A 20,962-nucleotide genomic window follows, 5' to 3' on the forward strand; every position below is an offset into this window, starting at 1 on the left:
GCCCTGTGAAAAATCTTCCTCATGAGCGACTGAGACAAGGTCATTCCATATGAAACAAACCACTGGAATGACTCTCTAGACACTGCTTGTCCTGGAACTTCTTATTCATCTTTCTCCTCGTCCAGAGATTTTGTTCTCTAATTACAAAAGTACTTTCCATGTCTGCCGAGTGTTTCTGTGGGCAAAATACAGACAGAGGGAAATGGACAAATTCATTCTATCGGTGTTGTGCCACCACTGTAACAGTTTCCTCTCCTCTCTCTGATACTCAAATTATCAAATTATTGTTGTGATACATTAGTGTAAAACTAAAACTGGCAAATTGTCAGAGAAACTAAAAAGTTCTGTTGCCAGACCATGCAACTAGCCCTAAAATGGATCAGTGGCCACATCTTTTCCAGAGAATAGACAGAAATGTTTTCCATCTTTGACTTTAACTTGCTCGATCCCATCATTCACCTTGTAGTCTTGTTGGTGACACCCAAAGATCACTTGGATCCAAATCCCACTTTATTGGGACCAGGATTACATGTGGATTTAGTTAAGGGATTCTTCTAGCTTTGACGCTTCTGTAGCTTTGTGGAAAACAGCAATTGGAGAATTAAAAAATGGACAGCTTAGAAAGAAACATTTCTGTTGTAATGCAACCCCTTATTTTCTAAGAATTATCTCTTGATTTCACCATTGAATACAAGGATATTTCCACAAATTTATTCATAACCGAAGCACTTTCTCATCTGAAGAGAAAATGTGACCTTACTACTGCGAGGCAGGATGGGTCCTCCTCTAGTTAATGGTTCAACAGAAATTGTGTTAGTGATTTGTGTGGTAAAGGTATTAAGGAAGAAAGGTCCCCTGCCTTACTGACAGCTCTTATCATAGAATCACAGAATTATTAAGGTTGGAAAAGAGCTTCACGATCATCTGGTCCAATTGTCCCCCTACCACCAATGTCACCACCAAACCATGTCCCCAAGCACCACGTCCAACCTCTCCTTGAACACCCCCAGGGACAGGGACTCCACCACCTCCCTGGGCGACCTGTCCCAACGCCTGACGGCTCTTTCTGTGCAGAAATGTCTCCTCATCGTCTGAGAGGTTTCCACCTGGAGCGGGGACCTCCGAGAACACCCCACGAGCTGCAGGAAGCGGGGTTTGATTCCCCGGTGGTACTTTCCCTTCTGAATCAGCACCAGCCCTCACGCCACGGTGATATCACGGGCGATCTGCCGATGGAAGCGCTGAGTATTTTGGAGCCTTTTAACAGCAAAGTGCTGACTATTGCTGGGGATTACAGATCCTGCGAAACATTTTGTAAGATAACTGCTGGCACCTCGCCACGTGTTATATGGAAAATATGTCGCATTATCTTCCATGTGTGTGGGGGCGTTCAGGGTGCTCCTCGCCTCCTGGCCCCCAGCCGGCGGAGCCTTACACATATTTTATTCAGAACGGAGTTAGGCAATACGCAGAGAGCTTGCTTGGGCGCGGAGCCGAGCCCTGTCACTTCAGACAACTTCCATGTCCTCCGGGGCTTCCTGACAGAGCATCTTCCTCACCGACCCCACCGCCACGAGGGCTGTGGGCGCCCACCAGCCCCGAGACGGAGCAGGGCGCTCCCCACCACCCTCAGCTTCACCCTCAGGGCGCCTCCGGGCTGAATCCCCTCAGTTTGAGGGTCTCCCACCCCTCACACCGCGCTGCGAGCCCCCCTCGCTGCCGCCCCCCGACCCCTCTCCGGCCGGGGCGCCTCGGCGGGGCGGCGCCGCCCGTTACCTGAGGGCCGGCACGGAGGGGCGGGGCCTACGGGGGAGGGGGGCGGGGCTTAGGGGTGGGCGGCGGCCAATGGGAGCGGGCGGCGGCGCCCCGCGCCTGGCGCGCGCCGCTCTTAAGGCGGCTCCGCGGGCTGTCAGCGGCAGAAGGGCGGCGGGGGCTCGACGGGGCGGCCATGGCCGCGCTCAACGGCGCTGTGGAGAACGGGCAGCCCGACAGGAGGGCACCGCCGCTGCCGCGGCCCCTGCGGAGCCTGGAGGTGAAGTACACCAAGGTGAGCTCGGGAGGGGGAGGGTGGGAGGCACTGGGGGGTTGTTGGGGTGTTGCGTGGGGCTTGGTGGAGTTGGGGTGTCGGCGAGGTGCTGTCGGTGAGCTGCTTTTTTTTCTTTTAAAAAAGTTGTTATCCCTTCAGAGGGAGTTTTATTTATTTGTGTGGTCTCCTGTGCTGTGATAGGTAGTGGGTTAATGGGGATGGACGGGTGGTTGAGTTGCTAGAGCAAGTGGATGGCTGCTCCCAGGTGAGCTGCAGTTGCCATGATCCATAAAGCCTGAAAAAATCCAACTGATTTTTTTTAACAACATATGAAGAGCTGCTCTGGGTGCCCATGAGCATCCCTGCCCCTCACTGTGTGGCTGGCACCGAGCTGTGACAGGCCCCGTGCCTGGCTGTGGCATCTCGCTGTGATGGCCATTTTCCCCCACGCAGTGTTCGCAGAACCAGCCCATAACGCCTTTACTTATACTGCTGCCTTTACTTAAATTTACTTATATTGCTGCTCAGAAAACCTGATTTGGCTGGAGTGAGGTCAGGCAGGGCTGAGATGGGGTTATGTGTCAGGGGGCTGCTTGCACGGGGCTCCTGCAAGGCTGCCCTGAGGTGGGATTGGCCCCGTGTGAGGCACAGGAGGGTTGGTGCCCGAAGGAGGCTTCTGAGAGGACTCTAACATGGAATTGGGGCCACCCGGCAGCTCTGTAGGGTGAGTTTTTGTCCACACACATCTTGCTGCCTGCCTGCTGTCCCAACAGAGCTCCTCCATGGCCTCCAAGCGGGATAAAAGCACCGGGATGGCGAACCCACGCCAACCCGTGCCTCTGAGCCTCCTGCTGCTGTTATCTGCCACCCCTCACGCTTAACCGAGGGCTCCTCGGTTTGGTCACTCCGTCCTTCAGAGGTGGTGTTGGTTTTGCAGCGAGGCTCAGCTCCACTCCACAGATCCCCGCTGCCTCACTCCGCTGTCGCTCTGCCACAGCCCGGCCATGGTCTGGTGTGGTGGAGCAAACATCCCGGCTTGTGACACTGCTGGCAGCCCTGCCTACCTTCGTGTGAACCATCAGAGACTAAAAGGGCTGAAGGAGTGTATTAATTAGTTACATTTCTGTGCTAAATAATTGAAAAAAATAAAGCAAAACTATGTTTATTGTCTTGCAGCGGGAGGGAGTAAACAGCGATAGCTTATCCAGCAAGGTGTTGATTTGAATTAGCCATTCAAAATACTGGAACAGATTAATCTAGTCCAAGTGATTACCACTAATTGTTATTTTTAACATCCTGAATTTACCTACTTTTTTTTTTAAGATAAACTTGTCACTTAGCGGCAAATTGGATCTGCGGCCGCTGATTGTCGAGTGGCGTAATGCTGCACAAACAGCTCTTTCCCGTGTCAGAAATGGACACGGCCATTAGGGTTCTTCTTAAACATACAAATGTTCTGTTTTGTGTTATTTTTATTGTAGTGAAGGCTTTTAAATACTCCTTTGGGATCCAATCCTGCAGCCGTGTGCGCTTTAAAACACGCGTTTTCTTAATTCTCCAAAGTTTTTGCAGGAGGCTCTGTGCACTGAAGGCATCAAGGTAGTCACTTAATAGTGGAAACCAACATTAATTAAAAGTGTGAATTTGACATCTGATCTGATGCTCCCGGTGCATATGAGAAAGTAACGAGCAGCAGTCAGTTTTCATAAAACTGCGAGGGGTTTTCGACAAGCTCCTTTGAGTCTCACCAGATGTTTACAGCTGACGGCACGCTTCCTTGCTTAGCAAAGATTTTATTTTCGGTTCCACCAGTTACTGGGCTGGGGGAGAGGGAAGGAAGATTACCAGCAAAGATCCCACTCGCAGAGCAGCTTAGTGCTTGTCCTGGGTGTGTGATGGAAGTGATTTGTCCATAATCTCATGTCCCGGGGTTGGGGTGGGAAGCGTGAACAGCCGATACGCTCTTCTGTTTGATTTTAGCTCCTGGCACCAAAACCTCAGGCTTGTGGCATGATTCCCAGAACAGTGCCAGCATATATGTTGTGTTTTAAAGGGTCTGATCCCAATGCACTTGTGTCCTATAGCTTATAGGAATGCTGCTTTCTGATCTTAATTCCTCCACATAGAATTAATGTTTAATGCAGAGGAATAACAGCATCTTCCCCTGTCCTTAGTTTGAGTATGTATCAGACTGTAACTTTACAGCTTTTGCCATCTCTTATTTAAAATGTGATTTTGCTAGTGAAACGGTGAAAACTGAAGTGCAAAACATTTAATTTTTAAAAATAAAATGCAGCACTTGAATACTAGAGGTAGTTTGGGAGCACTAGTTTAAGGTTAATTAGTATTTCTGACATTGACTTCACTTGGCAGCCTCTTTTTGGTGGAATTTTCTTCTCTGAGGCCTGTATGAAACAGGTGGGCCCAGAAGCGCAGCATCTGTGCCAGTTATGTCTTGGATGCTTTCTGCACAAATAGTTTGGGAGAAACTCCTTTCAGGGGGAAAAAAAAAGCTGCCCAAATGGGGAAAAAAATGACCCAAAGCAGAGGGAATTCTGAATGTAGGGGACGCAACATTAATCTCCTGGTCGTGTGTAGGGACTCATAAACAAGATTGCAAACGTGGAAGGCTTCCAAGTAAAAGTACTAGCTTATAGCCACTAACAGGCTACTAATAAAGATTACTTCATCTAATCTTACTTGAAAAGTATCTTTATTTATAAAACATAACACTGCCAAGTTAGATCAGCGTGGATGAGATGCATGCGGAATCAATTAATTGTATATAGGTATCCACGCTCTGTTTACAGCGTGTAACAACACTCCAGTATTTAATGCATTTTGGGTTACGCAACACTGGGACTGTTTGTTCTTGCTCTGGAAATGCAATATTTTGAAACACTTAAATCTTGTCACAGACGACTCCAAGTGACGTGGGAGGCTCGGTGCATCCTGTGATGAGGCGTAGCGGGGTAGAACCGAGCCTGTTCCTACCCCGTGCCCTCCGTGAGGGCAGAGTCCTGGAAGTAGCCCAGGGCAGGGCACTAATAACCAAGTAACATCGAATGCTGGTGTTTTGTTTGTAGCATGCGATGAGGGGTTCCTTTTGCCTGAACCATATGGGTTTCTCTTGGTGTCTACTTGCTGTTCCCATGGAAATGGATTTCAAACTGTCTGTTTCTCATTGCCAAATTATGGCATTGCACTGTGTGGGCCCCATCCTCTGTCCTCCTTTTGCTCAAAGCTAACTGGGTGCATGAAGGCTTTCTCGTCTGTTCCCTGGCTCAGGTTCTAGTTTGGATAAATGCTGTCTGTGTCACAAACAGTCTCACTGGGAGAGACTGAACATGCCATCAATGGAAACCAAAGAGCCTCAGGACCTTTGAGGAACACTTGTGGGATTTCTTTCTTTTTCCTATTGTCTGCATCAGTGTTTTCATTTTCCCACCTGTCCCGCTCCCCTTGCTCTCTCTTCAGATATTTATTAACAATGAATGGCATGAGTCTACAAGCGGAAAGAAGTTCCCCACCTATAACCCTTCAACGTTGGAGAAAATCTGTGACATTGAGGAAGGAGACAAGGTAGGTGTTACTGGAAAAGCAGTGCAAAAGACGGAGTTTCCAGGGGACTTGCTGTCTTAGAAAAATACCTAGAGGAAAAGCTGGCTCTTAACACTGACGTGTGGCCAGCCAGGCTGCAAGCTGGAGGCCTGGGATGCTGGATGTGCTGCCTGAGGATTACATGGGCTGGGTGGGATCAGTCCTCTGCAGCTCAGCTGAGTCACTTTCCCTGATAGGAACTGTCTGCTGACATGGTCAGAGGGATGAGACTCAGCATCATTCTGGCTTTATAGAGCTGGGAAGAAGCAGCTATGTTGAGGAAATAGCAATGACAGTGTATGTACATCCCTGATAGAGCTTCAGCATCATCTTGGGAGTGGTTTATAATACAAGCTGCATGGCAGCCTGTTGGAGACCCTGAACTGGAGCTCACCTTTTTTAAAAAAAGAAACAACAGATAAGCTGTTTGGGAGAACTTGACGTCAGGCATGCATCAGCACAGAGAAATCTCCCACAGAAAGTGAGCAGTGCTTGCTTTTCCAACTGGTATTGTGAGTTCTGCCCTCTTGTACAAACATGGCATCTGCCATTTGAAACCAAACCAGTGTTTCTGAAGTTCTTCAGAAGTCCCTGGTTTCGGGGCACTGCACAGTTGCCTGGGGCATAACTGCTTGGATTTGGTAACAGTCTGAGGTAAGGAACAGTCAAATATGACACTGTCCAGGACAACTCATCACACACGTGCCATGCCCTGCTCAGCGGGGGAGAGCTGGCCCAAGAGCTTGCTCCTGACAGTCTGTCACGGGTGGGTGATTCACAGCTTCCCAGCTCTACCATGCCTGTGGCTCATCCCTGCTGTGGGCAGTAAGTGGCAGGCAGCGTGCACTGCCTGTGCTGTGTGGCTTTTGGGTCAACAGAGCCTGGCCTTCCTGGAGATGGGAGCAAATTTATTTGGGAATGCAAGTCTGCAGCCTCCCTGCAGGTGGTGCACGAGGTAGCTCTCTGGATGGCACTAAGGCAGCCTCAGAGCCCTGTTACCACGGTGGATCTGTGCATCCGTGGGGCGACTATACATGGAGGTGGAACTTAACAGGAGAAAACAACACATAATAGTTGTGTTCTACCCAGTTAAATGTTAACTGCAGTGGCATATAAACAGTAGAGCTGAAGCTAACTCTGATGCAGCTGCATTTTTACTAGCTAGAAATCATGACACTGCTATTGTTCTCTGAACTGAGTGCCTCCTCAAGCAGTTACAGAGCATTACATGAGTGTTTCAAACCTGTTCTTAGAGACTTGGTGAAAGAAAACTCTTATGCAGAAATAAGAGGTCAGTGAATTCAAGGATAGCTTTTTATGTTTGTAGGGGAGCTGCTGAAAAACCTTGCCTTGAGACTGGTCAGTGGGGCCCTCTGCCCATGGTGCACAGAATAATTATGGGCTAAATGCAGTTTAGGTGCTGAAAGCCTCTTTGCCTCACACAAACTGACTAATTTTCCTCCAAGTAGGCTTGTGTGAGGGACTGGGAGAGGTTAGACCTGGATGCAGGTGAGGTGGAAGGCAGAGCTGGGCTGAGAAGTGCCCAGGCTGGCTGTTGGGCTCCTGGCGACACGTGGCCATGTCCCACCACCCTCTGGGCGGAGTCCCTGAGACTTCATTTGCCCTGGTTGATCATCCCCATCCTAAATCTGTGACTGTAGCCCATTGGGGATGAAGTTCCCTGTTAGTACTGGGAATAGTGGGTCATGGTTGGTGCCTCTCAGTGGCTTGTCCCTGTGAGCTGCTGTGCTGGGCAGTCCCATGGCAAGCCCTGGTTCTGCCTCTGGCCCCAGCTGTGCCAGGTTTGGCCCTGCCCTCAGCGCAGGCAGGGAGCAGGGCTCCACTTCCCCAACCCTGCACAGAAACCTGCCCCTCCCTGGCCGTGCAGGGTTTGTTTTGCTTCGGCTGCATGTGAGGGGTGGGAATTTGGCAGCCAACGTTTCAATGATGACAATCGAGTCTGGTGCTGAAACTTGGCCAACGGTTTATACGACTAGGAGCAAAGGTTTTGTTTGTCTTTCAGTTACAAAACTTAAGACGGAATTGCTCTTGGTGGGATGGTTGGGGGATGAAGGGAAGTCTCGGGTGGAAAATAAGCACTAAAAATAAAATGGCAAAAGCTTCTGCTGGGTGCTGGGAGGCTTTCTGCCTCCTAAACAAGGGCTCAGTGTCCTGATGGCTTCCAGGTACAGTCACAAAGGTAAAAGCCTGCAGGAATATTGTTCCCTACAGCAGTCTCACAGCACCCAACACGACGCTTTTGGACACTGAGGGCTGTGGAATTGCAGTCTGCATTACTTCTGAATCCAAGTTCCAGCCAGCTGCAGAGCGTTGGCTGTTTACAGAGGGCTTGCAGGGGAGCAGCTCAGCTCTGGGCATCTCCTAATTGAGGAACTGTGGCATGGTCGTGCCCTGTGTCAGAAAAGTGCCTTTCCAAGGATGTGCACAGTGGGATTTTCCAAAAGTTAATTCAGTGCAGGTAAGACAGTCTCCATGGGGTGTGCTCTGCCCCTGGCAGGTCTCAGTACTGAAGCACGTTGTCTACACTGAGCCTGAAGCAGAGCAAGGCTTTTCCTGCAGGTGTTTTCCCTATTTTCCCTTCTTTCTGAGCCACTGGGGTGATGGTTTCCCTTGTGCTGAGGCAGAAAAGAAGAAGGGAGAGGGTAGAAGTGGAGCAGTGATGAGCAGGACTTGAGCTAGAGGAGGAAGGTGGAGGATGTTAGCTTAGAACAAAGAAATCCTGAGTTTGTTCAGGGGAAAATGGCATGCGGTTGTGTAACTGGGCCTTGTATCATAGTGCAAACACCCAGGGTGGGTATGAAGGCTCACAGGCGTTTCTCAACGCCAATTGCTTGACTTTGCAATCTGAATATCCTCTTAGTGGAGCTTTTTATGTAATAATAAACCTGTGTAGGTCAGAACTGAGCACCAGGATGCACAGACCTCCTCCTCGTGGCTTCACACACCACGGTGCCCTTGGCATCTTGACAGCTGTAGGTCTGTCTCTGTCACACCTTGTGCTTACTGATTGCAACATGCCCGTGGTGAGCACACCATTCAGACTCCCCTAATGCCAAGTCATAACAGGATGGATTAAGAACAGCACTGCAGCCTTCCTGGAGAATTTCCTTGTTTTTGCTGGTCTCAGGCCTATAGAGACACTGCAGGCTCACAGGATCTCGCTTGGTGGTGCTGCCCCTGAGGGTGTTTTGGGAGAACTCTTTTTGCTTGTGTGACAGCGACAGTAGCCTGTGACCTGTCATGCATGCCCAAGAAAAAGGACAAGAATGAATACAGCTTTGACTAATATTCACCCCAGAGCTTCTGGACAGTAACACTAAGACACTTCTATCTGTAAAAGGCACCTTTTGCCATGCATCTGAAATTACAGCTGTGTCCAGTAGTAATCTCTGCAGGAAAAGAACAAAAGCAACAGCCTTTGTTCATTTTTTTTTTTTCAGTACAACATTACAAAAACCAAAACAGTGCTTTAGGGGAAAGAGGCATGGGGCAGCATCTCCATAGCCCCTGTGTGCAGGGGCTGCTTGCTTGGCCAGAGCCACTCTTAACCCTGTAACAACACAAATTTCTTGTAATGGTTTCCCCATCAGTGCCCTTCTGAAAGGGTGGAGTTCTCCTGGCAATGCATGTCAGGCTGCTTTAAAGCTGTGCAATCATGTAAAGAGACAAATTCAGTGTAAGGTGATGTTTCAGAGGGTGCTTGCTTGCCGTTTTCTCTCTGAACCTGTCTTGGAAGAGGTTTCTCTCCATAACACTTCTCCTGGTTGAACACAACAGCCTTATGAGGGCAGGATGGCCAACGCTTGTTGGATCAGAGCAAAGCATTACCCTGTAACTGGATCCAGTCTCTCTAGATAAGACTTGAGATAAGACTTAGCCCTTCACCAGCTGCTCTCCTTGGAAGGATGATGAAGGCCTGAAGCCCTCCCTCCTTTCCCACCTCCCTTTAGCCACATTGTGGTGGGGTGTAAGGACTCCTCCACCAGCTGAAGGGAGGCTTGGGCGTGCCAGACATTACGTAGAGCAGGAATCTGACCAAAGACAGGGTGAACTATGCTTTTATGTATGCTCGGGGTACAGTCTTGGCCCCGTGGATGTTCATGGCAGTGTTCCCGTTGACTTCATTGAGTCGGGAGGTTGCCCTTGGCTCCACTCTCTTTAATCAACGTATGCTAGTGGAGGGGAGAAGGGAGGAGTCTGGGGCACACTGTAGCCAGAGCAAATGCACGAAGCTTCTCTGGGGGCGGTGGTGATGTGGGAAGAGAGGGAATTTGCTGCCCTCCTGAGTAGCAACTTATGTAAACAGTTAGATTTGGGCCAGCATGAGCAAAGCATTTGAGAGAGTGACACGAAGTCTGTGTAGGTGAAAAGGCTTTGTCGAAGCACGGAACAACACAAACCCCTTCCCATCTGGTAGAAATGTTCTTGAAGTGCAACCTAGGATCGAAGGGAGCTTTTTTGGTGCGTTAACTGTTGCTGGCCTGGGCTCAAGTGGGACTGAATAGTGGGAGCTGAGCTCTGGTTGCTCCCCTGGATAAAACTGTGGTCTCTCGGGGTGGGACTTTCCTTCCTGCATTTGTTTAGAGTAGGCTGATTTCTGGAGGCCAGCAGCCTGTCATGCTTAGGGAAGCCCCAATGGGAACAGAATTGGGATCTCATTTTTCTGTTCTCCCCTGATGTCATTTACATCCTGTGTCAGCGGGAACATGATTCTGGATTATTTTATAAACAAGCCAGTTGCATAAAATTACCCCTGAAAAACCCTTTTGATCCTTTGACCTCAATGTTGTTTATCAACCTAGAGCAAACCTAGAATGGCTTGCAGGCTTGGGTCCAAATCCAGGAGTGAAATGAAGATGGTCTTGTCAAATGACTTGGGTTTTGCCACCACCCCGTCCTGTAGGAAGAGGCCTGCTGGGGTCTCAGTACTGTTGTTCAGTTCCTTACTTGTAACCTCACATTTTCTTTGTGTGGCTGCTGCAGCCTGATGTGGATAACGCAGTGGAAGCAGCGAAGGCAGCGTTCCAGAGGGGGTCTCAGTGGAGACAGATGGATGCCTTGAGCAGAGGACGGCTCCTACACAAGCTGGCTGATCTTCTGGAGCGAGACAGAGTCATCCTGGCAGTAAGTACTGTGACTGAGCAATAACAAACCAGCAGTGCCTGCAACTCAGCTCCATTCCTCCGGTTTTGCTGCATCCATATCTCATATCACGCTACTCCTAAGGACTCCCAAGAAAGAAGGAAGCCCGCAGAGAGGTCCCACCTTCTAGTTTCTCATTTTCCTGTGCTCATTGCTGTCTTAGGCTGCCTGTTCCAGTCTGTCTGGTACACCTGGGAAGGCCAGGCAGCTTTTTCAATACCTGCAGTCACATCCATAAATCCTTCCTGGACTAATCTGTCCTTGTGTTACCCTGGGCTTTGTTATTCCAGTCCTGTATTTTAGATTTCAGTGCCTCTGAAAGGGAACCATAGTTTCAGACCTGACCTAGCTCCTATTTCTCCTCTTCCACAGAGGAGTAGGGGATTTGGCCCTGTCCTTTGAGTCTAGGGTGAAGATCAGTGACACTGTCTCCCACTCAGAAACAACAGTGGCATGGGCCCAAGCTTTCTCTCCTTGGTCTGATTAGAGCTCTGACTCTATATGCATTTTCTGGAACTGGATGCACTCCCTGATTTCTTTTTCATTCTCCCTATATGAATCCAGGCAGGAGTCATGGCTTATCCTCCTCTTTCTGCAGGAGGATTTTGGGGGTCTTAGAAGAAGGCTGTTAGCTCTCCGTACTTGAGTTCTCCAAAACCTTGGCTAGTTCCCGAAGTGATTGCAGATGTCAGTACTTACATTTTTAAAGCAATAAACATATTAATTCTTGGTTTAACAGTCATCAGTGTTCATGTGTCTACCAGGTTAGGAAATATTTACATATTAAAAAAACAAACAAACCTGCCTTGGTCCTTCTTTATTATAAAAATGCAAGGCCAGTTTGACTTCTTTTCAAATTTCTTTTCGAATTGCTTCCCCTAAAATGGGGGGCTGGGAAAAGAATCTTTCCCTTGTTGGATGTCATCCAAAGATTGAAATGTGTATAAGTGGGAACTGGTGCTTTCCCCACTGAACGTCCTGGCTCAGGAAAATCTCTTTATAGCTGTGAAGCTGCATTAACTTGGACTTCTGCGCTGAAGAACTATTGCTAATGGTTCCTCATCCTGTCCTCCAGGAATCCTTCTCGTGCAGAATAAGGAGAGTAGGACCTGAATTAAAATATGCTGTGGTTGGCAGAGGCCTTTAGGCTGTGTGGGACGTGTATATCTTTCAAATAGTGCCCACAGATCTTTTTATCTCTCAGCTTTGAGCTGATGTCTGTCCATACATCACCTGTTCAATGCAGTACTTTCATTGTGCTCATCTTGGGGACTATGGCACTTGTCATTCAGTGCTGTTCTATGCAAAACTTCCTGAGCTGTTGTCCCAAGTCTGTACTTGCATGAGCTGAGCCTCTTTCCCCCAGCACATTGTCTCTGAACCACATGGCAGTCTCCAGTTTCAGCAGGACAGAAGCAAAAGCTCCAGGTCTGAAGGCAGTTCTGGCCAGCAAATAAAAGGAAATGCGTGTCTGTATATGTGTGCATGAATACACCCTGTTCATTTTCTGCTCGTTTTTTGATGCGACTTCAAAGAAGCCTCCTTTTTCCATAAACCAGGACACTTATTTCAAGCTTTCTGCTGTCCTTCTGATCTGGGAGGGCTTGTTTGGCATTGTTATTCTCACTGCAGAAAACCAGCCCTAGCTGCCTTGGCTGCATGCTAAGCAATGACTTATAAAAATCAGTCCTTTTAGCAGACGTTCGCAGTGGATAACAATCCTAGCCATTCCAAGGGGAACGTCTGTTTGAGTGCTGTTTGGGCCCTAATGCCTGTGGAAGATGACAGGGGATGACTTCATTTATAAACAAAGATGTTTCAATCTACCAAGGGATAGTGCTTCCTTTATGGATGTGCTGGCCACTTCCACCAACGTGCCATTTAATGACCTGAGTAGGGAACAAAGCCTTCACTCAGCTAATGTCCAGAACAACGAGAAGGACGTGGGCTGAGACTGGGTTTCATTTAGAGCTGCTCAACGTCGGCGCAACTTCAGCGAAGTAACTTCTCCCTTGCACTTAAGCACAGTTCTGAGCCCGAAGGTTACTTTACTAGATCTCTACAAAATGTGTTTTCTATCATCCTGTGGATAAAAGAGGCTTTTCAGAGGTTGCTTTTAGGACCACGAGCAGGAAAAAAATAGATTTCCAAATAAAAGGAAAATGGGTCAGGCTGATTTCAGTGACACCATCTGGAATCCAGAACATCTGTGTCAAGAGGGTCAGATACAGCGAAGCTGTGACACTTGCGTAACTGCTGAGCGGTGCCCAGACCACAGCCTGAATCCCACCCACAGCTGCCTTCTGGGGTCTTCCAGAAGATGTGCCTTTATTGCAATCCCTGAACAAAGCAGCTTGTGCATCTATCAGGGTTATTGGGTCTAGTTGTCTCCGTTCTACCTTATATTAACTAGATTGTTCCTTAAATACAAGGCAAGGGAAGGAAACTCCATGTCTGTGGCACAGGACAAAAGAGAATTGAGAGTTTTTCTGAAAGCTTTTTTATAAAGAAAAAATATGGAAGCGTCTGATGGTACATTTAATTTATTTTTTTCAGACTCTGGAAACAATGGACACAGGAAAACCTTTTCTGCAGGCTTATTTCATCGACCTGGAAGGTTGTATAAAGACACTTCGATATTATGCTGGATGGGCTGATAAAATCCAGGGTAGAACTATCCCAGTGGGTAAGTTCCTTCAGACCCAGTGTCAGAGCTGGGGAGGGATCAGGCTTCATGGGGCAGATTGGGAGGGAGATGCATGAAAAGATTTGCTTCTGAAAACCTGCAAAGGAAGGTGTTGCCTTTCTATCTTAGGGTGCATTTTAAGTGGGCGTGTTTTGAGAATTAAACTCACAGGAGAACAGTGAACGCCTGGAAGGATCTTTGGAAAATAATGGATGGGCTCTTCAGTTGTTGTTTTTGTTTGTTCGTTTTAACAGAGAAGCATTTTGATTTAACATTTAGGCTATTTAGTGTATTTTCAAAATGAGCTCTTGCTCCTGCGCAGAGGTGATCCCCAAGGGTGTATGAAGGAGAAGGATGGGCACTGCACACAAAAATTAGTCTCCAGAGGAAGAGCTGTGAAGGGCCAAACTAGTTCAGCCTGTGCAGTCAGCAAAGGGTCTAAAGTCAGTGATGGCAGTCATACAAACTGAGATCTGTCACCCTCGTCCAGAGAAATGTGAAGCTTTGCGTTCTGGATATTGGTCATTGGTTCTGATTGGAGATCGCTTTCAAGAACTATAATTCACATTCATATTTTCTGTCAGATCTTCCTAGTGAAACTAGATTTTATGCAAAAAAAGAATGTGTAAGGAAGATGTCCTTCTCACTGTCCTTCCTACTTCCTTTTGGAAAGTGTAGTATTTTAAGATGAATGGTATTAGTTTACTCCTAGAGTTTCTTCTTCTTTTTTTTTTTTTTTAGTGTGATTTCTTACCAGAAATGCAATTCCTCTTAACAATGAATGTGATTCCTGTGCAAAATAGGTTTGAGAACTTTCCCACTCAGGGAGACGAGTGCTTGCTTCTTTCATGAGATACAATTTGAATGAGATTTGGGCTTGTTCTTCAGTGCAGTAAGGAGTTGTTCTCCTCTAAGCCTCAACACAGGGAATCTGCAGAAGGAATTGACCCGCTGGTTTTAAAACTCCACTGTGCATGCGAGCAGTGTTTGGCTTTTGAGCTAACATAAGACCAATTCTCAAACAGGTCTTCATCCATCTGGGGTATCCCAGAGGCTTGAGTGAAGATGAACAGATATAGGCTTGTTTGTCTAATGTGGTTTTGGTTCTGTCCCCAACCTTCCTGTGAGCACTCATCTTACACTGTTTCCCTAGAAGCAAGGATGTTGACTGTTGTTTTTTTTTCCCCTTTGTTCTTCTGTTTTGCAGATGAGAACTTTGTCTGTTTCACCAGGCATGAACCAATGGGTGTTTGTGGAGCTATAACCCCGGTAAGAAACAGTGATGGTGCCCGGAATCTCTCTGGGAAATGGAAGCAGTGCATGCGCGCTTCCCATCTTCTGCTGCAGCCATTTGCTTCCTAGTTAAGTACAGCTGTTCTGCAGGGAACTCCCATTTCAGTTGCCTGATGTAGTTTCTTGTTTTACCCCCATGCCAATTGCTCTTGGCAGTGCAAAGTCCTCTGCAATGGAAGGGTGGGTCTCCTAATCAGATGCTCTGTTCCTCTCAAAGGCTGACAGCAGTCACCAGAGACCAGTCAGAGCTCTCTGACTCTTCCACTGCTAGGACAACCATCTTGTCATTACATGTGCTAGCTTCTCGCTGCCTAGAGCTGATGCATAGTTTTGAGTTTTAAATCATATCCATTATTAATAACCCCTGGCAGTTCTCTGAGCTTCCTGCGATTAAATCTCACTGGATACAGTTCTCTTTTTTCTTTGAGGTCTCATTCTCTGCTGAGGGGACAGTGTGGCTAGCTCTTGGAATGCCTCCAGTTTTAGTGTGTGTTGCTCGCTCTGTTTAAACAGCCAGCTAGAAAGGCTTTTACAGCTACATGGGAGACATAGTCTGTTCCTGTATGGTTGTAAAATGCTTTGAACATGGTATCCTACAGGCTGTGAGGCAAATGGTGGCGTGCCAAGATTCTTTGGATACTTAGATCAGTAGAGTCCATGGAAGATTTTGACCCTTGGGATAAGGTTATAGGAGAGGCTGAATGAGATACATGTGGGGTTGGGGATTTTCTGGACCCTGGGAATACCAGGTCTGGACTGGTTCCCAAAGACATCTGGATAAATTTTGCCTTTTTCTTCAGCTGGACTGAGCTTGTATCCCTGGTGATAAAGTGGTACGGTCTGCTTAGCCCTGTGAGGGTGAGGCAAATTGGGAGGTGGTTGGTACTAATTATCAGACATTTGGCTTTGTGACTTCTGCACAGCCTTCCTGGGTGAACCAGCAATGTGACTGATCGTAAGTAGCTAGAATTTGTGACATAAGATCAAAACATCAGATTCCTTGCTGATGATCGTCAGTGTTGTGAGATTAACTATCATCAGTTAAAAGGTATCTCCCTGTCATCCTTCAGCTACCTTTGGCACTTGGCAGTGCTTTCAGAAATGATGACTTCAAAAGCCTGCATATAGGATGTTTTGGAGGGCCACTGTAAGGGGAAATCGTGGGACTCTTACTGTTTCAGGTCGACCTTATATCAGCAATAAATATAACAGAAAGACCAAATTTGTCTCAAGTTCAACAGTGTTTGCAAAAAGGACGATTGGGGTCAACAGAACCACATCTGCTTCCAGTTTACTTAGAGAACTCCTCTCAATTATTTTCTTTCCAGTTTGATCTCTAACACGAACAGTCAGTGGATGTGTGTATTCCTCCTTGATATCAAGGGATTCTGCCACTATTCTGCATGTCTCCCTAGACCAGTTAACAGTCCTCTTGTGGCTTGACTTTATTTAAACCAATTTTCTTAGCAAGGGAAGTTCTTAGAAAGTGCAGCGTATGCCTGAACTTTATCCCAAGGTGATGTCATCAGGCTGCCCTGATGACCTTTTCTAATTTACTTTCACCAGCCATTCTGCAACAGAAAGGGACTGGTAGAGTTATGTCATACTCTGAAAGTGTAGAAAAGTAGTGAAGGTGTAATTAAGACCTTCAAAAAGGCTTAGGAGAAAAAGTCAAATGGGAAAAATTGTGGGATTTGGCCTTTGGAGAAGATCACTGAAATGAAACAGGCCTGGGAAAGAAGGAGAGATGAGCTGAAGAATAGCACGTTAGACTGAATTCCACTTTGTCTCAGGGCTGCTGGGTCAGAACAGAACTCATCTCTTAAAAGCTACACTGCTAATTTATTTGCAAGTGTGAATTTGTGGATTCCTAACATATTTGGCATCTTTGTTGATAGCTGAAGGCCTGTGGCTTGAGGCTTGACAAGAAGTCCCCTTGCTGTTGGCCTGCTTCCATCATCCCTAAAGTAGCATTAATTATTTTTAATGAAGAAATCCTTTCTGCTGCCAAATGACCTTTCCTGAGATTCAGCGTGAGCTAGATTTTCCACTTCTTGCTTAGGTTCCAAGATCTACAAATACCCATGAACATGAAAGAGATTAGCACAGAGGAAACTGATGGGGACTGGTTCCTAACTCCAAAAAAGAAAACTAATTGGAAAGGAGCAATTTATTTACAATTTGAAGGGAGAATAAGAGCTGCCCTGGATTTCCATGACTGAACACCCACTGGTTTCCTGGTTATAAACTGGAAATTAATGATATTGTGTAACTCCTAACTATTCAGACAACACCTGACACAGAAAAAAATAGTTTCTTTCATTGAGCAGTTTCTCCCCATAAGGATGCTGTACAAAAACGATGCATCATAATGCTGCCTCCAGCATGGTTTCTGTGAACAGCCAAAACCCTACACAGAGTGTGATCAGACTCCTGTAAGGAATGAGGGCACATCGTGCAAAGGTTTGGTCAACTTCAAGGATTAACTTGAGCGTTGCCAACAATATTTGGGATCTCAGGGGGAGTCGAGGAGGATGCACTCTGTAGTCCATGCAAACACAGCATTGTAAGCACTTTTCTACGTTCCTATAGTCCCAGTTGCTGGTTTCTCCACGAGCTGCCTGAAGGTGGGGAAAATGCTGCATGGAAGTGAGTAGGTGCCTCATCCAACTGACCTCTTGTGCTCTTGCAGTGGAACTTCCCATTGCTGATGCTTGTGTGGAAGATGGCACCAGCACTGTGCTGTGGAAACACTTTGGTTATTAAACCAGCTGAACAAACGCCTCTGACATCGCTGTACATCGGCTCGCTGATTAAGGAGGTAAGGCAATCTGAACAGCCTGTCTACGGACTGTTCTTCTAAGATCATAAGTAAGATTGTGATTTGAATTGCTGCTTTTATTCCTCTGTTCTGTCTTCCCTTTTCCCAAATGAGGGAAAGACTGCAGCTCAGTTTTATTAGGCAATGAGTGTGATAGATAAGTGTTGTGTTCATAGCGTTTTTAAGTGGGATAACTCAATTAAGACAGAGTGAGTGCCATGTGAAACAATTCTTCATATTTATGTGGCTTATAGAACAATTTAGCTACATCTGGCCTTTAAAGCCAACTCCTATACTGACACAGAGGGAAGATTGTAGGCTGAGAGTTCAAAATGTTGTTTTAGGTCTTGTCAGTAGGGATCCGAGGTATCCTCAGGTATTCATCATATGGAGGTGGTGGGAGGTGCACAGTACCTTTCAGGACTGGTTAGTAAAATGTCAGCCTCTTATATGTAATTATGTGACTAATTGTGAGCAAAAACTAAAGGTTTTGGAGGTATGCTTTTGCCTCTCAACTGGAAAAGTCTGTTTGTTAGGCTCAGTCTAATGAGGATGATTCTATCTGTTCTTGGCTTAGCCTGGGAGAAAGCAGAAGGGCGTGCTAATAAATTGACACCTAGGGCTTCTCTGCCTGGAAAGGCAATGCAAAAAATACTACCACGTAAGTACCTCCTACAGCTAATTGACTTAATAAGATTACACAAGGTGAGTGACCATAGGGTGCATTTATCATGACCTGCCACACCAGTGATCTTTTCACTCTGCCATACAGCTCCCCAAATGCAGGTATAGCATTCCCCCAGAAGAACCATTCCATTCTGGTGCAATTAATTTTTTGAGCTGAAAATTCAAGCTGTCTGTTTCTTGCAGCTAGTTTACACTTCAAGGCAGAAATTTAATTAGAGCAGAATAATTTTATTTGAAGATGTCCCTTTCTCCACCCAAAATTAGCTAAATTCCTTGCAGGTTTTCAGAACAATAAGTTCAACTTTTTCATTTTTAATTCTTGATAGGATGCAGAAGATGTTAATAAAGAAGCAAAACTATGTTGCATTGAATGAAATAATTTTGGGCCAACCAAAATATTTTGGCTTTTATTTTTGCTGAAAAACAGAAAAAAAAATCTACCTCAGGGTGACCTGAAACATTTTTTTTTTGCTTCTTTGTGGCTTTGCTGCTGACTCCAAACACCATTATTTGCACGGTTTGACATGCAACATTCTCCTGAAAACTCATTAGCCAAGATGCAAGCTCTATCAAATTCTTATTTATCATTGGTGCATCCATAGGAGAATCAGACTGCCCGTCTAATTTATTAAAAAAATATATATATATTACGAAAGTAATTTTTCCAAGGTAGCACATAAGCATTTTTTTCCATTTTGTTTCCATATTAGAAAGGAGCAGCTGCATAAATTGAGATTCTTTTATTAAAAAGCCACGTGAAATGAATTGGACGCTTAATATCTTGCAATTCCATTGTTAGTAAATTCAGGGAAAACAGCCTGTCAGTAGTAGGGAAGGGCTAGCCTAGAAGAACATAATCCTTGAAACTCTTATTTCAGGAAGTAAAAAAACAGACCAATAAGTTCCACACTTTTTCTTGCACTAGAATTTCATCTAAAGTTTTGCCATTTGTCTCTTTTGGCAGAATGTCTACTTGGCTAATCTAGGTTGTAAATGTGGTGGAAACTGGCATAAGTCTATTACCATCTGCTCTTGTATTCCTGTTTTATTAGCCCCCATCATCTAGTGAGATTTTACTGACTTCTTAATCCCTCTAGCCTCTGAAGAACCACAAATGTCAACCTTTGTTCAAAACAAACTTTCATGCAGTTACCCCTTGGCTCCAGCTGCACGGCAGTAGCTGAGGGCCAAGTTTGGCCAAAAGACTTGCTCTCTTTTGATTTTAAACTGGGACTCCTCCAAGAATTCGTATTGAATCTTGGCATTTCCTAAGCATGGCTGTTATTTTCACCCACATCTACTCCAGCTGGTAGCACGCAGCTATGTTACTGGAGAGCCTGGAAAACAGGAATGTATCTAGTATGGGCTCCTTCCCTGCAACTTGCAGTTTTTAAGTGCTGTGTGCACCTTGAATTACTTTATCATGCACTAGGCACATTAAAGATGTGGTTTTTTTTGCATATCTGTGTTTTGTATGTTAATAGGGAAATGTATGTTGGTGCCCTAAACTTGATTTCAGTGGGATTAGTAAAATGAGGTGATGCTGTTGATTATTCAAGTGCTAAGGTATTTTGCTCACTTATCTTGTGTGAGGCTACAAAGGTGGATGGGTTTTGCACAGCCTTCCTATAAATGCTGTAGAAATGCTTGCAAGGGAAATGCTTTGTAGGAGTTACTGTGATTGTTTTTAAGGTTTCTCATCATCCTTAAGAATACAGTGATGCAAATTCAAGCTTCCTGAAAACTGAACTGCAGCTCCCAGGAGTGCAGATATCCTTCAGAGTTCTCAAAATCCCTCTCTACAAAGCTGTGTTTAACCTCTGTTTTAGGTGGGTTTTCCTCCAGGTGTGGTGAACATTGTGCCAGGCTACGGCCCCACAGCTGGAGCTGCTATTTCTACCCATCACAGTATTGATAAAATTGCTTTTACTGGATCAACAAAGGTAGGTGATGGATTTCTCATAAAACACCTGCTGTTTCTTTTTCTCTTTGCATTCTCTCCTACGACAGCACCAATGAAATATTGGTAATTTCTGTGTTACCAGCTCTATTTTCCATCACGTTCCATGTGACAGGATTTCTCAGAAGTGTTTGGGATTTGTCTTGGTCAGGTCTCTCTGCTTTTGCTACTGATTCTTGCTCTAGTGGAAGTCCCACCTCCGTAAACTGGATTTTGCCAAACGGGCACATTTCTTAAGAACTGTAAGCAGCAGATGTTCTGAAACCAGGTAGGAGAGTCTACAGGAGAGGCTGGCAGGGATTTAACATCATGTCATCGACCTGATGGAGCTTCTGGGCAAGATTGCCCACTAATCCTGCCCTGCAAACGTGTGCAACTGGAAAACATGTCAGTCAGGGCCCCGAACAATTCTTCCTTGGCTTTAGTTACCACTGAGGAACTAGGACTTAAATAAAAACATGGCCCTGTGCCCACAGCTTCCTCTGCTGATGTGGATGGGATTAACATTTGAGCTTCTCTTGAGACCTGCACAGTAAAGCACCTTCTATCCATTTTTTTCCCATGTAAATAGCTACAGCTGCCTTGCTTGGGAGAGAGATGGAAGCGAGGCCTCTACAGTATCAGGCACCTCCAGCCATCCTCTTCCGTGCCTATGTGGCTTGGCCTAGTCCATAGAACTGAGCACAGCTGTGACATGCAAATAAATTTGTCTCCAGTAACAAGTGC

The 20,962-nt window shown here is 46.1% G+C and overlaps 1 protein-coding gene across 1 annotated transcript in view; it reads left to right on the forward strand.

Annotated features, from left to right (window-relative positions):
• The first annotated feature begins 1,890 nt into the window (after positions 1–1,890).
• Positions 1,891–20,962, forward strand: part of ALDH1A3 (aldehyde dehydrogenase 1 family member A3) — a 35,389-nt gene continuing 16,317 nt past the window's right edge. Inside the window, exons 1-7 of the mRNA XM_082769390.1 lie at positions 1,891–2,047; positions 5,504–5,608; positions 10,631–10,771; positions 13,346–13,475; positions 14,683–14,744; positions 17,461–17,589; positions 20,106–20,219. Coding sequence (XP_082625516.1) covers positions 1,949–2,047; positions 5,504–5,608; positions 10,631–10,771; positions 13,346–13,475; positions 14,683–14,744; positions 17,461–17,589; positions 20,106–20,219 — 780 coding nt within the window. The 5' untranslated portion in view covers positions 1,891–1,948. The remainder of the gene's footprint in view (positions 2,048–5,503; positions 5,609–10,630; positions 10,772–13,345; positions 13,476–14,682; positions 14,745–17,460; positions 17,590–20,105; positions 20,220–20,962) is intronic.

The sequence above is a fragment of the Aythya marila genome (genome assembly GCF_965140915.1).
Source record: "Aythya marila genome assembly, chromosome: 11".
NCBI lineage: Eukaryota > Metazoa > Chordata > Aves > Anseriformes > Anatidae > Aythya > Aythya marila.